At 46.6% G+C, this 16,825-nt stretch overlaps 2 protein-coding genes across 3 annotated transcripts in view; one reads left to right on the top strand and one right to left on the bottom strand.

Annotated features, from left to right (window-relative positions):
• Nucleotides 1-16,825, bottom strand: part of BRF1 (BRF1 general transcription factor IIIB subunit) — a 623,639-nt gene that overhangs the window by 319,181 nt on the left and 287,633 nt on the right. The window lies entirely within an intron of this gene.
• Nucleotides 7,435-14,868, top strand: BTBD6 (BTB domain containing 6). 2 transcript variants are annotated; one of them, XM_077464482.1, is made up of 5 exons: nucleotides 7,445-7,686; nucleotides 7,815-8,091; nucleotides 11,418-11,508; nucleotides 11,593-11,711; nucleotides 13,457-14,868. In XM_077464482.1, exons 2-5 carry the CDS (start codon nucleotides 7,907-7,909, stop codon nucleotides 14,487-14,489), a joined length of 1,428 nt encoding a protein of 475 aa, XP_077320608.1. In that variant the 5' UTR covers nucleotides 7,445-7,686; nucleotides 7,815-7,906; the 3' UTR covers nucleotides 14,490-14,868. The 2 variants fall into 2 exon arrangements, with proteins under 2 accessions (XP_077320607.1, XP_077320608.1); XM_077464481.1 differs by having other exon boundaries at nucleotides 7,435-8,091.

Genomic DNA, 16,825 nt, shown 5'->3' with positions numbered 1-16,825 from the left:
CCTTGATGGAGTGCAGCGACTACTGAGTGAACTGATTCCATTTTGAACATCTGCACTTTCACAAAGTGATTGAGGGCTTTTAGATCCAAAATTGGCCGAACCCCTTCCTTCTTGGCAACTACAAACAGGTTTGAGTAGAACCCCTGGAAACGCTCCAATTACAGAACAGGTACAGTCACCCCGCGATTCAGCAAGAGGTCCTCCCGGCAAGCCAGGGACGCGGGTATGCTGGAGGGAAAGAATCGGTTTGGTGGCCAAGAGAGAAAACTATCTTGTAGCCTGTGGAAATCAGATCGCAGACCCATTGGTCAGACAGCCGAGAGGACCACCAGGCTGCAAACGAACGAAGGCGACCCCCCACCCGAGACATGCAAACCTTCATGCAGTAGAACTTTTGTTTGCAGGCTTGTTAGGCTTGCGGTTCCAGGGACGTTTCTGTCCTTCCGTGGTCATCCTGTCGGGCTGGGGGCGCGTTTAGCCGAAGCTCCGGGCATTTGTGAGCTGGAAAAGAGGGCCTGTGGGAGTAGAGTACTCTTACCACCTGTGGCATTCCTAATAATGTCATCCAAAGAGGCTCCAAAGAGCCGGTCGCCAAGGAAGGGAAGATCCTTCAGGGCTTTTTTAGATGCCTGGTCAGCAGACCAGCATTTCAACCAAATCAGGCGCCTCAGCACCACTGCTGACACTGAAGCCCTGGATAACAGGGGGAGAGTATCCAGGGCTGCATCACAAATGTACTTGAGGCCTTGCGCAAGTTGGTCTGCTAGTTCCACACAGACAGGAGAAGCCTGTTCACCCAATTCACGGTGCAATAGTTTTGCCCACTCAGTGTCTGTGACACAAGTGCGGATGCCAGTACTGGTCGCACGGCTGACCCCACAACTGTAAACAAGGAAGGAACCACTGCCTCAGCCTTCCCGTCCGTGGAATCCTTAAATGCAGAAGTCCCCTCTACCGGGATCGTGGTTACTTTGTTTAACCTTGATACTGGGGTGTCCACGACCGGAGGAGCCGACCACTTTTTGAGAAGGCTCTCCTTAATGGGGTAACGCACTGCCATGTATTTGGGAACCGAAAAGGTGCGTTGCGGTCTACCCCATTCCTTGTAAATTAACTTGTCAAAATAAGTCAGATACGGGAACATCTTAGGTGAACGGGCTGGCTTATAGGACCCAAAATGAACCGCTACCTCAGCAGAGGAATCTGTTGGCTCCTGAATCTTCAGGGTATCACACACAGCTGTGATAAGTGCTCCAACAATCGCTTTGTCACGCACAGACCAGGACGGGGACTCATCCTCACTGTCCAAATGGTCAGCGTCATCTGACAAGTCAGAGCAGGGGTCACCAGTCTCAGTGGGACCCGAGTCTGCCTCAGAGCTCTCCCCCCAGAGGACGGGGGGCGCTTTTTAGCACCTTTGCGCCAACGCACTGCCTCCATCTTGGCAACAAATTAATTGAAGACAGCCAACAAGGTGTTCATGGGCACTGCACAGTCCGCAGTCGACCCGGTTGCAATTGCCTGGATTTCAGGGGGAAGAAACACTGGTTTCTGAAGCCATGCTGACCCTACCCTGTCTGCCACCTAAAGGGGAATTAGGACAGTGACAGTCCCACCCTCCTTACTGCTGCTGGCTGAGGGGCTCTCTCTTGCAGGACTCACCACCCTGAGGGGTTCTGCACTATCCAGCAGGTAGTGCCTGTAGTCCAGGGCTCGACAAAACCCGGGCGCCCGGTCGCATTTGCGACTAGAATTCCAGACCTGGCGCCTGGGGCAGCACAGCTGGGGGTATGCTGTCTCCGTGGCCCCCCCCGGCGCGATCGCGTCGGGCCGCGCCGCCGCCGGCCGGTAATTTAGCCCCCGGCTTTGAGGCCTTCTACGATCCTATGGTTCCTTCTGTAATCTGGCGCCCTCTTGTGGTGGCCGTTGGAATTACAACCAGCAATGCTAATGGATGTAATGCTAATTTTCCCTGTCTGCCAGCCTATCTTTCTTCCCTTTACTCAGAACCCCTAAAAATTATATATATATTTTATTCTAACACCCTAGAGAATAAAATGGTGGTCGTTGCAATACTGTTTGTCACACCGTATTTGCACAGCGGACTTACAAGCGCACTTTTTTGGGGAAAATGTATTTAATAAAAAAAAAAAAAATAAGACAGTAAAGTTAGCCCAATTTTTTTTAATATTGTGAAAGATAATGTTGCGTCGAGTAAATCGATACCAAACATGTCATGCTTCAAAATTGCGCCCGCTCATCGAATGGCGACAAACTTTTACCCTTTAAAATCTCCATAGGCGACATTTAAAACATTCTACAGGTTGCACTTTTTAAGTTACAGAGGAGGTCTGGGGCTAGAATTATTGCTCTCACTCTACCGATCGCAGCGATACCTCACATGTGTGGTTTGAACACCGCTTTCATATATGCGTTCGCTTCTGCACGCAAGCTTGGCGGGACAGGGCGCGTTTAAAATATTTTTTTTTTATTTTAACTTTTATTTTTATTTTTTTCACTGTTCTTTAAAAAAAAAAAAAAAAAAAATGTGTGTCACTTTTGTTCCTATTACAAGGAATGTAAAAATCCCCTGTAATAGAAAAAAGCATGACAGGTCCTCTTGTATATGAGATCTGGGGTCAGAGAGACCTCACATCTCATATTTACACTAAAATGCAATTTAAAAAAAAAAATTGTCATTTGAAAAAAAAAAAAAAATGTCCCTCTAAGAGCTATGGGGGGCAATGACTTGGAGACAGGTGGGGGGCTTGGGGCTATCTTCCCCTCACTTGTCTCCATGTCAGGCCAGGGACAGGTCCGGATCGCCATCACGGACCCGGCTCCTAACTTTTTTAGCTGGCTCCTAGATTCCAAGCAAATTTGTCAACCCCTGCTGTAGTCCCTGTTGGCTGTCAGGTGCAGAGGAAACAGCCCTGTGTCGGTGGAAGCAGCTACTAATGGCGCTCAAACCGCTCTGTAGTGTGCTCAGGCTCAAAGAAAATGGCCGCCCAGCGTCCAGTATAAGGACATAAAACACAGGGAAAATGACCACCAGAGCACAGGAGCACATGCTGCCCTAGAGAACACTGAAAAACATGTCCAGGGTCCTAGAAAATGGCCGCCGACATCCTGTATAGGACAAATCACAGGGAAAATGGCTGCCGAAGCCCAGGAGAGCATGCTTTCCCTTGCCCACACCTAAAATGGCTGCCGAATGCAGAACCATGAGGGACAGAGAGGAATTACGGTGGTGGACACAGCGCTGCACTTGACACAGGCCCAGCCTCACAGACACCTTCCAGGGGCATGAAAAACAGGACACAGCCAGCGCCCCCCCCAGGTGAGAGCCCCGCCGGAAAGCCCCTGCACAGACACACACACACACACACACACACACACACTTGGCAGCATCCCCCCAGGGAGGGGGGAGAGGGAAAGGGACAGGGAGAGAATAGAGGGAGGTGAGGGACCCCCGAATTGACCTCCCAGGGAATGCCCAGCTGCTCAGCCCCACCGAGGCAGGGAGAGCTGTACTTACCAGTCCTGAAGAGCTGGGAGACATTCCATCACAGACCGACTCTTTGATCAGTACAGGGTGGCTGCTGGCCCGGCACACTGACGCAGACATCAGTAGCCCGGTCATGTGTGTGCCCCGGAGCATAAAAGCTCACCGACCACCTCTGGAGCTGAGGTTTCGTCGTGCCCGGGCTAGAGCAGAGCTGCGACCCGCAAACGCTCGATGGCCGGACTGCGAAGACTACAAGGATAAGGGTATCCAGCCTGTCACCCAGCCGGCTGTTGATAGTAGTTCACAGGATCTATCATCTTGTGCAAAAAGCCAAGCTACTGCAGAAAAAAAAAACATGGACCGATGGGTTCCTAGGTCCTTCTTCACTAGGCAAAATAAAACTGATGACTGCATGGCAGGCTGGAGGGTTATTACCTAAGGGACCGCCCCCTTGGCGGAACTGGAAAGATCTGTGTGTTACATAACAAGTAATGCCTAGTATTCTCCTAAAGGTGGGCGTAACAACCCAATGGCTAAGAGAGGAGCTGTGTCGGTTGGTAAAGATAAGAGAAATTTGTTGTTTTTTTTTTTGGGGGGGGGGGGGGGGTATGTTTTATAGCAGAACGTACTTTTTTTTTAATATATTCTTGGTATGGGGAAAAAAATTAATTACAAGTTGAATTTTCGTGCGGAATTGAATGAACTCGCAATTGTAGTGTACTTAAAGTGGTGTTGCACAGAAGAAAAAAGAAATTCATTAAGATTGCTAAAAAAAAAAAAAAAAAAATAAAAAAAAACAAACAAAAAAAAAAAAAAAAACATTTGGGGATTTTTTTTTAGCTCACCTCTAAATGCCTGTTGCGAGGGGGTCCCTCGTACTCTGCCACCTTCAGTGCCCGGGCTGGTGACATCACTTCCCCTCAGCGCAGAAAGGGCTCAGCTCCGCCCCCTCCCTCCTGCCAGTCATCTGGGACACGTGATAGAACCCAGATGACTGCGTGGTGCCACTCCTGCATGCACAGGGGGTGCCCGGCTGTGGCTTCACAGTGCCCACAGTTAGAATGCTGAGTGGGGCTTCATTCCCCCGCATCGCTGGACCCTGGAACAGGTAAGTGTCCGATTATTAAAAGTCAGCAGCTGCAGTATTTGTAGCTGATGACTTTTCTTTTTTATTTATTTTTTTAACCACTTCAGCCCCAGACCATTTTGCTGGTCAAAGACCAGACCACTTTTTGCGATTCGGCACTGCTTCGCTTTAACTGACAATTGCGCGGTCGTGCGATGTGGCTCCCAAACAAAATTGATGTCCTTTTTTTCCCACAAATAGAGCTTTCTTTTGGTGGTATTTGATCACCCCTGTGGTTTTTATTTTTTGCGCTATAAAAAAAAATAGAGCGACAATTTAAAAAAAAGTGCATTATTTTTTACTTTTTGTTATAATAAATATCACCCAAAAATATATAAAAAAAAACTTCTCTCAGTTTAGGCCGATACGTATTCTACATATTTTTGGTAAAAAAAAAAAAAAAAAAACGCAATAAGCGATTGATTGGTTTGCGCAAAAGTTATAGTGTTTACAAAATAGGGGATAGTTTTATGGCATTTTTATAAAAAAATGTTTTACTAGTAATGGCGGCGATCAACGATTTTTATTGTGACTGCGACATTACGGCGGACACATCGGACATTTTTGACACATTTTTGGGACCATTGTCATTTATACAGCAATCATTGCTACATAAAGTGATTCCTGTGTAAATGACACTGGCAGTGAAGGGGTTAACCAGTGGGTGGCACTGTAGGGGTTAAGTGTTCCTAGGGGTGTGTTACCAACTGTTGGGGGCTGGGCTTTAATTTAGTGAACACTGATCTCTGCTCCAATCACATGGAGCAGAGATCAGCGTCACTAGTTGCTAGGCAGAACCGGGAAATGCTGTTTACAATGGCATTTCCTCGTTCAGCCGGCGGCGCGCTTGCGATGGCAGGGCGGCATTAAAGATTGGACGTACCTGTACGCCAATATGCCTGCCCAAGCCATTCTGCCAACGTACATCGGCGTGCGCTGGTCGGGAACCGGTTAAAGGGAACTCCTCTTTAATTAAATACTTACCTTAGAAGTAAGCTCCCGCAGACTGACCCAGTCAGTGCTGAGGGGGCTGGCGTGTTGCCTCCCTGTTTCTTCCGGGGTCACTGGCTTTGGCGCTTTGAGTGGCTGGAGCCACAATGACGTCACATCCACACTTGCGTGCAGGAGTCCTCCGTTCCGGTGCGATACGCCGGACCTTCACTGCACATGGACCGCTGACTTAATTGGCTGCATGCAGGGTGAATATATCTTAAACCGTGCAGTAGCCCCCTAATACTTACCTGAGCCTCATCTCCATCCAGCAATGTTGCATGACAGCCTTGGATGTCCAGGACTCTCCCTCCTTATTGGCCGAGACCGCAGCGGGTGCATTTGGCTGTCAAAGTCAGTGAGCCAATGAGCAGAGGGCTGCTTGCTGTAGGGGCACTCAGCAGGAGGGAGGAGCCAGGACAGACATTGGGGGACCCGAGAGAAGGATCCAGACTGCTCTGTGCAAACCCACTGTGCAGAGGTAAGTATGACACGTTTGTCATTTTTAAACAAAAAAACAAGACCTTAAAGCGGTTCTCCACCCTAAAGTGGAAGTTCCGCTAATCTGATCCCTCCGCCACAATCGGCACCTTCCAGGAGGGGAGGGGGTGCAGTTACCTGGATAATCCAGGTATCTGCACCCACTTCCGGGACAGACCGCCGCAGATGCCGCCCCCCCCCTCCCCGTTGTGTTCTGGGAAACACACAGTTCCCAGGACACAGCGGGGACCAGCAGAGACGCGCAGCGCGACTCACGCATGCGCAGTAGGGAACCAGGCAGTGAAGCCGCAACGCTTCACTTCCCGATTCCCTGACAGAGGATGGCGGCGGGGGCAGCAGAGAGACAATCGATCGCTCGTCATCTGCCACCGACATCGCTGGACCCTGGGACAGGTAAGTGTAAATTTCTTAAAAGTCAGCAGCTGCACTATTAGTAGCTGCTGACTTTTAATATTTTTTTTTTTTTTTTTTAGGTGCAGAACCGCTTTAAGGCTGTCAGCAGATCGGCACATTGCCTATAAATGGAGAGCAACTGAGCATGTGCAGAGCGGGCGAGACAGTACAGTATTACTGGATTGTACACAGTACTATAGACACTTATATTTAATGTTTTACAGAACTATGTAGTGTATATATAGGAGTATATTATATATATCAGTGTATAGGATGAAGTGTGTATATATATATATAAAGAGTATATTATACATGATATCAGTATATAGGATGGAGTGTATATATAGGAGTATATTATACATGATATCAGTGTATTGGATGGAGTGTGTATATACATAAAGAGAGTATATTATACATATCAGTGTATAGGATGGAGTGTGTCTATATTATTATTATTGTACAGATCACACTCTCCTGTATAGAGGGATGATGGGGAGTTCAGGTCTCCGCAGCGCCCTCTAGGGGGGTCACACGCGGCGCTGTCCATCCCAGATGTGAAGGCAGAGGTTGGGCCCCGCCCCTCCTCTCCCGGCCACGCCTTCCTGCCATCACCACATCCATGGAGTCCGCTCTGCAAACTTCTCAGGAGAGGGGGGCGGAGTGAAGGTAGAAAGGGGCGGTGTGTCCTAGGAGTGTACACAGGGTTTGGATGATCAGCTCACGAACTTCTTCCAAGCTGCTGGAGAGGGGCGGTGAGGCTGTATCGGGTGTCTCTGATGTCAGAGTAATCAGACCCCCCCTTTCCCTTCTTTTTGGGGCAGAAGAATGACATTTAGTCTGATGGAAAGGGGGGAGAGCCCGCCCATCTCTCTCGCAGGCCCCGCCCACCCCTCCCAGGTTAAGCCGCACACGTTGGTGCAAAGCCTGGCGCTGCTGTGAATGGCCGGCGATTCGGTTGCTGCGATTGGCTGTGGGACCATTGAGGTGGGCTGTCCCTAGTCGCTATTTGAGCCGAAGCTTTCCCCGCTGCTCTGCACTTGTACACGTAGAGCGGCGCTGGGAGGAGTGGGCGGAGCCGGAGAGGCCGGTACACAAAGCGATGAGAGTGTCGGAGAGTTGCATTGACTGAGCGATCCCGGGGAGTCCGGAGTGTGGATTGTACCGCATGGTGGGTTGTGTATGGACGCGGTGCGGGGCCCCTCGGAGGACGGTGGAAGTCCCCGCCCATGCCTGTAGATCCCGGCTGCCTGGATGGGCGGATCATGAAGTGTTTGACTTTCTTTCTTCTGCTTCCAGAGACCTTCAAGAAGTCTAAAAAGAGCGGCGGCCGGGCGGGCGGCAAGGTGCAGGCATGCTATGAGATCGTCCCCCTGGCCCTCAAGAGGAAGATGGCTGCGGAGCTCTACCCTGCCCAGCACACCGACATCCCCGACAACGCCTCCGCCACCGCCAAGAAGAACGCCCTCCATATCCCCCCGCACAGCTCCCCGCCACCTCCGCCGCTCCACAACCTCAACAACAACCACATCGACACCGATCACTGGCAGTCCTCACACCCGACCCTCCGAGAGAGGTGAGACGGCGCCCCCTACCGGGGAATACACTACATGGGGATCACTGGGGGGGATCATAGGAGGCTCTGCAATCACTGAGGGTCGCAAGAGGCTCTGCAATGGGGGGGGGGGGGGGTCGCAGGAGGCTGTGCAATCTCTGAGGGGAATCACAGGAGGCTGTGCAATCAAGGGGGGGGGGGGGGAATCACAGGCGGCTGTGCAATCACTGGGGGGGGGGGGGGGTCATAGGTGGCTGTAGAGTACCTCGGAATCAAAGGGAGGCTCAGCCAGCACAGGGCTTGACTGTATAATCACAGGCATCATATTCAAGAGCTGCAATCACAGAGGTATTATGACCCTGTACTGTAATTGAGAGACATCACACCCAGACACTGCAATCACAGACGTATTGTACCCAGGCACTGCACTTTCAGGGGGCAGCAGATCCATTCAGTGCAATCACAGGCTGCATACCTTGGCAGTACAATTGGAGGGGCTATCACAAGCAGGCACTCCAATGACAGGGGTGCCCTAGCCTGGCACTGCAATCACAGGGGCACATACAGGGACATCACTCTAGCCACTGCAATCAGAGGATCATCACATCCAAGTACTCCAATGACAGGGGCATCCGTGCAATCACAGGGGCACATCTGGCACTGCAGTCATAGGAGTACATTTTGAAACTAATATAGGGGCATTTCTGGCCGTGCAATCACAGGGATACGTTCTGAAAGCACTGGCAATGTAATTACCAGAACTAACACAAGGACTCCACATACAGTCACTGCAATCAGAGCGTATCACATCCCTGGCACTGCAGTCACAGGGGCACTACAAACACAGGGACTACCCTTGCTGTCCCTGCAGTCACAGGGGAATCTATTTTGTGACAGTACAATCACAGGAGAACCAGCCCCAGCAGTGATGAGATTATGGCATTGCATTCAAAACTGGATCACAATGTAAACATTGGGGTAGGAGATCCCAGCGACTGCACAGCCACAGCTACACACCAATGAGCACTCTAGAGTACAGCCTTTTGAATCTGTGGCGTTTTAATAAGCGATACAAACTGAAATCTTCTTTGCATCACAACAGTATGTGTTTATATAAATCTTCCGAACCTAGGTCCCTTTACAAGGCAGCTCTTTTTGACCCTGATCAATGGGAAAACATTGTATTGCTCTGGAGTAATAATAATCATAAAATACTGAGGGTGGGTTAGGCCAGCAGTCTCCATACTGTGCAGACATGACACACAAGCCCCATGTGAGTGGTTGGGCTGCTGGTGTATCGGCATATGTAGATCCTGCACACATTAAGCTAGCAGGCATCCCCCACAACGGTTTAGCAAGCAATGCATGCACTGAGCGGTTGCTAATCTGCAAGGAGCATCAGCAAATACACGACAAGGTCTAAGCATGGCAATACTGATAGGGGGGCTTTCCTCATTGCAGAGATGCCAGGAGCAAACTGATATAACACTGGGTCAGATCACTCAAGAGACCAGACTACTACAAATAAATAAGGCTGCCGTCATTAGAGACAGTAGCACCAATACATAGAAAACTGCACATCAGAGAGGGATGACAGCTGACACAATCAAGAGAATAACACGTAGGATATTTCCCACAGAGCAATGAGCATTCACACACCATAACAGATTGCAGCTTACGTCTGTCAGAGGGGAATACCGATCACCTTCCTAAGGTTATGGTGCTGGGAATATTGATTTCTGCCCTAACAGTACTATCTACATTATACCTTTCTGTTAGATAAATCTAAAAATTCTATTTTTGCCACATTTCACACAAGATTGTATAGTAATAGCATACTGATCACAGCCAAGTAGATGAGAATTTAGAGGATGAAACATTAATATATATATATATATATATATATATATATATATATATATATATATATATATTTTTTTTTTTTTTGAGACTTGGGTGTTAAGAATAGCAAACCTAACAACTGCATTAAGATTCAGGTGGCACACAACCAATGGCACAGGTCCCAGAAATGATTGCTGTTCATCAACAAGAAGCTGACATTTGCAGACTGAACACTCATGTCAACCCCTGCCACAGAGGAGCTTACACTCTATTGTCCATACACATCAGCAGTAGTACACCTACAGGGCAATCTAACAATATGTTTTTGGCTAGCCTGTGAGTTTGTAATCCAACAATATCCAACCCATATTATACCCGGATCACAAGTGAATCTAATTTATTAGTATTTTTCTTTACAAATTTTAAATTCAGTTTATCCCATGGACTCTTATTCGAGCTAGGTTTATTACTTGGCATTTTTGTTGTCAGTAAGCCTATTTGCTTGTTTTAGCCATGCGCTTATGGAGCAGCTTATAGAACTACAATTACCAGCAAGACAAAGCCTGCTTGTAATGAGCCCACAGCAGCCTGAGCCCCTTCCTGTCTGATGTCAGTTATTGGCAGTCTCTCTGGCTTGCCCGTTATCCCTAGTCTCCGAATGGGGATTGACAGCAAGAAATTAAAGCTTTTCAGGCAAAGCCGCGCACTTCTAGATTTTCTTTCCAGTAGTGTAAAATTAATCTGTAGAGAATTTCTATGAATACACAGAAAGATCCCTTGGATTAACCCGATTAACCCACACAAAACTGGTAGGAGACTGGAGACTATCTTGGGAGGAACACGTACTGCAATATAAATAAAAACAGAACGGCGTACGTGTCTGAAATCATCAACCCGCCCTTAGATTTAGTGAACCTGCTGAGCTTATTGTTATTTATATAGCACCAGAAAATACACAGAGCTTTCCCTACTGTACTTTCACATCAGTCCCTGGCCTCCAGGAGCTTACAATCTAAAGGTCCCCATTTTACATGTACACATACTAGGGACAGTTAACCCTTTTCTTTTGGAGTGCTGGGGGGGAAACACGTGCAAACTCTATGCAGATAGTGTCCTGGTCAGTATTTGAACCGAGAACCCCAGTGCTGCAAGGCATAAGTGCCACTGTAATGATACAGAATGTAGTAACCAACAACTAATCAGCACTTGCTATGGGATACAATCACATCTATAGCATTGAATAAACCTGTAAAATGTACAGCTTCTGTCAAAGTCAAATCTGAGCAACCAATCAACAGTTAACTTCCACAGCTTTCTTTTAATCTGATAGGTTGCTGCAGGTTCATGCACGTAGCTGCTCTTTTTATCATCTTATTAGATTAGCCTCTATTACATTTAAAAGGACAGCCTGCCCAATTAAATTATGCTGAACAAATGTCCTCCTGTACTGTTGAAGGATAATGTTGTACCTGCAGCGTTCTGAAGTGTATTTTCATTTCTTTTAGAAACGCATTGATGTTCAACAACGAATTAATGGCCGATGTTCACTTTATCGTGGGTCCCGCTGGGGCCTCCAAGAAAGTCCCTGCACACAAGGTATACCGAGCATTAAGACTGACCCAATATTTTTCTATGTTACTCTGAAGTTAGATGCTAAACTTTAGGTTTTCCCCTTTTTAGTACATTTTGGCTGTCGGCAGCTCTGTGTTCTATGCCATGTTTTATGGCGATCTAGCGGAGGTGAAATCTGAAATCCATATCCCAGACGTGGAACCTGCAGCATTTTTAATCCTTTTAAAGTAAGTGGTCATTAAAGAATTGGAAAAAAGAAGTACTGCAGCAAACATAAAAGCTTATAAAATATGCATCTCTTAGCTGGCATTAATGGCTTTGTTCTGATCTGAAGATTTAATATGGTCATCTGAACAAGTAGTTCATAAACCACAAAAGCGTTGTTTTGATTACGTACGGATACAGATATATCTAAAAATCATTGCTAGTAGATGGATGAAATATAGGACTAAGTGATCAATGCTGTTTTTGTTCCTGGAAAAATATGTTTGGCATTCTCATCATTAACTAGCTGAGCAAAACAGCTTTGATCGAAGCACCTTTGGTGTATTTATTCTTATACAGAATTTATATAGCCCCAACAGTTTATGCATCGCTTTACAACATAAGGGTAGACAAAAAAATTCGATACAGTAGGCATCAAAAGGAGCTTACAATCTATGAGGGAGGGTCAACACATACAAAAAGGTAATAAAGGTGGGGTATGAGCTGATGGAGAAAACAGTGAAGTGGTTAGGTTGAAGCAGGTTAGGCTTTTCTGAAGAGAGGTTTTCAGGGATTATGTAAAAGTTGACAAGTCGTAAAGATTGGGGTAGGGAGTTCCATAGGATGGGAGAAGTCCTGGAGGAGAGCATAGTAGGAAGTGATAAAGGTGCTAGAGAGAACAGGAAGTCTTACTAAAAGTGATACTGCAGTCAGTCTTGCCTAGTCTTAAAAAGGTTATTAGCTGAAAACACTCAACTATACCAACTACTGAAGGTAACTGTACAGAGAGAGAATGAAGTAGGCTACCACTGCCAACCCCTCCTGAAAACACGAAATGCTTGGCTCTTCTGGTGATCCAATGGCAGCAGTACTTTGAATCAACGACCTGAAGCAAGTGTGCAGTATGGGAGCTCTGTGACAGTACTCAAGCCAGGCAACTAGCCCTTTAGAAAGATGTTGCCAATGTTGACCTACAATTTGTTTTCTCAGTACAGGTGTCCTTTAACCTTGTCATCTGCCATATGCATATATGTGGCAATGGTCTTTAATATTGGTACAGCCAGTGTCACTGTTGTGGTTGAGCGCATGCTCACTCAGCAGCCCTAGCACTATGACCATGCTGCCACTGGCATTTCCTGGTCTCGGTTGATGATTGGTGGGAGGGGTTACCAATTATACATGATTACAGTTCTGGGATGTCCTTCCATGTGCATGGTGTGCTGACCTCTGTTTGCCTTGGACACGGTGGCCCTTTACCATGTGATCAGCTGTGTCCAAGCACAGCTGTCACACGTAAACAGACTTGCTGGTTATCAGCCCTCCTTTCCTCACACAGAGATGGCATGTGAGGAAAGGAGAGTCAATGTGTGAGGGCACAGCGAGTACAGCATTTACACTGGTAATCAGGGCACTGATCATCAGTGGTCTAATAGTGAAGAAAAATTGCTTCTTTGTAAAATTTTGTAACAGAAACTAAAAGGTTAATTTTCACTTTTTTAGCAAAAAAAAATGTAAAAACCCCAGTAGTGATTAAATACCACCAAAATTTTGAATACAGTGCTCCATGTCTGAGTAATTGTCATTCAAAATGTGACCGCTCTGAAAGCAGGCTTGTCAGGAAGGGGGTGAAGGTGCCTGGTAATGAAGCGGTAAATGCATTGCCAACTATAAATGCTTAAATTTCTAATTTTGAGGAAAGCCATGCTGCTTTTTCACTGGCCCTTTAAGCCCTGAAATGAAATGTTAATGGCTCAATTCTTCTTTGTAGGTACTTATACAGCGATGAGATTGACCTGGAAGCGGACACTGTGCTTGCAACACTCTACGCTGCCAAGAAGTACATTGTTCCTGCGCTGGCCAAGGCCTGTGTCAATTTCCTGGAGACGAGCCTAGAGGCCAAGAATGCCTGTGTTTTGCTTTCACAAAGCCGGCTTTTTGAAGAGCCCGAGCTGACTCTGCGGTGTTGGGAAGTTATAGACGCTCAGGCAGAGCTTGCACTGAAGTCAGAAGGCTTCTGTGAGATTGATCTGCCGACTCTGGAGATTATTGTGACACGAGAGACCCTCAACACAAAAGAGGATGTTGTGTTTGAGGCCGTTGTGAGCTGGGCAGACACCGAGTGCAAAAGGCAGGGCCTGCCAGCCACCCCTACCAATAAAAGGAATGTATTGGGGAAAGCACTATACTTGGTACGGATTCCGACCATGACTCTGGAGGAATTTGCCAATGGAGCTGCCCAGTCGGACGTTTTAACCTTGGAGGAGACGCGCAGCATTTTCTTGTGGTACACAGCTGCTAATAAACCGCAACTCGAGTTCCCACTTGTTAAAAGGAAAGGACTGGCACCTCAGAGGTGCCACAGATTCCAGTCTTCAGCCTACCGCAGTAACCAGTGGAGGTACAGGGGGCGCTGTGACAGCATCCAGTTTGCCGTTGACAAAAGGATATTTATTGGTGGTCTTGGGCTTTATGGGTCGAGCTGCGGTAAAGCAGAATATAGTGTCAAAATTGAACTTAAACGGCAGGGGGTGGTCCTTGCCCAAAACCTGACTAAATTTGTTTCTGATGGATCGAGTAACACCTTCTCAGTCTGGTTTGAGCACCCAGTGCAAGTAGAACAGGACACCTTTTACACTGTCAGCGCCATCTTGGATGGAAATGAACTCAGCTACTTTGGGCAGGAAGGGATGACGGAGGTGCAGTGTGGGAAGGTGACCTTCCAGTTTCAGTGCTCTTCGGACAGTACCAACGGAACTGGGGTGCAGGGGGGACAGATTCCTGAGCTCATCTTCTACGCATGACACATTTCACTCCCCCGCTACTGCTAAAGCACACAGACACGCCCCCTTTCACCCGGTTGGTCCTGACACGCACTGAAAAGGGGGGGTGTAAGCTTTTTTTTTTTCCTTTTCTATGTTAAACTGTACATCAGTATGGAATGTAACAAACTGCCTGTCAAAACTCCAACTGAAGGAATGCTTTTAGAGTTTAATCTTATTTTATTTATTTATAAACTATTTGAATTATTAAAACTGCAACATGCAGGGAGATGATAAAGAAATCTGCACACAATGTGCTTTTATTTTGTATATAGATAACTTGTTAAAACATAAAAAAAAAAAAAGCAGATTCAAGGGAGAACTGCAGTTATATATGTTACATAAAAGATTTTTACTTCTACCCAGTTATGCTTTATTCTTGTTTGTTGTGAAGGTGCAAACTCGCTAAGGTTGTGAAAGTGAACGCAAACCCATTTAGGCTCATCGTGCATCTACAGCCAAGTCTATTAGAGGGGAACGGCTCGTTCTGTCTCATATTTGCCAGAAGCTGAGACATATGCAAAATAACTTACAAGAACAAATTCCTTACAGCTATTGGCTTTTCACTCTGGTTCAATACCTTTTTTCTATTTTCAAGGTGCATAAAACCCTATGTAACATTAAAGTGTATGTAAATTCCCTCCTTGTAAAATAACCCTTTCAGTTTAAAATAGAAATGAAAGGCAAAAAAAGTGTATACATTAAAAAATAAAGTGATCAAATACCACAGCTGCAGAAGGAGAAACAGCATTACACTGAACGTCCCAGTAAATGGCTGGGGTGGTGTGTCAGCACCAGTCTGATAACTGGAAGAGCTGGAGGAGAAACAGCAGCACACTAATCTTCCCAGTAAATGGCTGGGGCAGCGTGTCAGCACCAGTCTGATCATTGGAGAGCAGGCTGAGTGCTTAGCGCACTAACTGCACTGAGCTCTCATGCCTAGTGTAGTTAGTTTGTCATAGAAAAGCAAAGGGACTGGCAGGAACACCAGGGATTTCACACAAAGGAATACAAAGAGAAGAGGATACTTTCTCATACAAATATATTGTACAGCAGGCACATATCAGGAATATAAAATGTTAGGTCTACATATTCTTTAAAGGATTAGTACAACCAAAGCTCATTTACTTCTATGGATCACAGGAGTTCAGTTTGTTCTGCACTCGTGACCTGCTGTCAGCACACATCACAAAGCCTGTCCAGGCTTGGGGATGATCACGAAAATGAAGTCGGGATCCACCCAGATGCCTGGACCAGCACCCGCCTCAGCCTCTCAGCGAGCAACTGAGAGCCTGAACCGGCCACTCCCACCCCGTCCGCAGCCCAGCGCTCCAGTGGGGTGGGGGTCAAAGCAGAGAGCGGCGACTGGCAGCCATCAGATCAGCCTTGTTTGACCACTCGATTCTCAGTGTTCGAGCCAACGGGGGGGGGCGATGCACAAAACACAAACAACCCATACTTCCCCTATAATCTCTTTCTGTGACTCAAGCAGCAATTCTGTTAACATATAAAACAAAGCCTAGACTAGATTAGATTAAAATTCATGCTGTTATTGCAAAGTAATTACTGGGGGAAAACCATCAAGTTTTACTCACTTTCCGCTATAATCCATAATATTACACATGGCAAAGCGCTGTAGGGATGCGTTTCCATTGTGGTTCATTGGCAGCTCATTCTAAATGAATGGACTGCCTTAAAACATATATAACCCGAAAATAAATATATGTGTGTGTGTGTGTGTATGTATATATATATATATATATATATATATATATATATATATTGGAGCTTACTAGTACTTAGATGTGAGACTGCATTAGTTTTATTTATTTTTTTTAAACTTCCTGTCCTAGAGTGTCAACATCACTGCAATATATCTGTGGAGGGGCAGGGTTGTCACGCTTGGCTGTTCTCCTATTTGGATTACAAACACCTACATCTCCCTTTCTCCGTAACAATGCAGAGCAGTTCTGTATTCCTCAGAGATGCCTGAAAACAATGTAACTGGTAAGAATGCAGCACAGGAAGTTACCCGCCGGCAGAATCAACAGTTTGTTTTTGCACTTATCGAAGAGATGTAACAAATCACATTCAATGGTGTATTTAATAACAGACCAAAAGGGACAAATAACAGAAGTAGATTGTTATGGCTTACATACTGTTTAACATAACATACATGAGGTAGTACGTTGGAATGGAACGGCATAGTGCAAAAGGTGACCTAAATGTCCATCTATAGAGCAGAAAGCTAAATGATTGTGATGCGGGGAGGACCAGTGCCCCGTCGCTGGTGTCAGCAGGGAGGACCAGTGCCCCGT

Source organism: Lithobates pipiens, unplaced genomic scaffold (genome assembly GCF_037356315.1).
Source record: "Lithobates pipiens isolate NorthernLeopardFrog02 unplaced genomic scaffold, aLitPip1_a1.2 Scaffold_30, whole genome shotgun sequence".
In the NCBI taxonomy this organism is placed as follows: domain Eukaryota; kingdom Metazoa; phylum Chordata; class Amphibia; order Anura; family Ranidae; genus Lithobates; species Lithobates pipiens.
Note: the sequence above shows the minus strand (reverse complement) of the source record. Positions and strands in the feature narration are given on the sequence as shown.

Coding starts and splice junctions, on each gene's coding strand:
- BTBD6 (XM_077464481.1), top strand. CDS start 7,745: ATGCCTGTAGATCCCGGCTGCCTGGATGGGCGGATCATGAAGTGTTTG. Junction 8,092..11,417: donor CACCCGACCCTCCGAGAGAG/GTGAGACGGCGC, acceptor CATTTCTTTTAG/AAACGCATTGATGTTCAACA. Junction 11,712..13,456: donor GCATTTTTAATCCTTTTAAA/GTAAGTGGTCAT, acceptor TCTTCTTTGTAG/GTACTTATACAGCGATGAGA.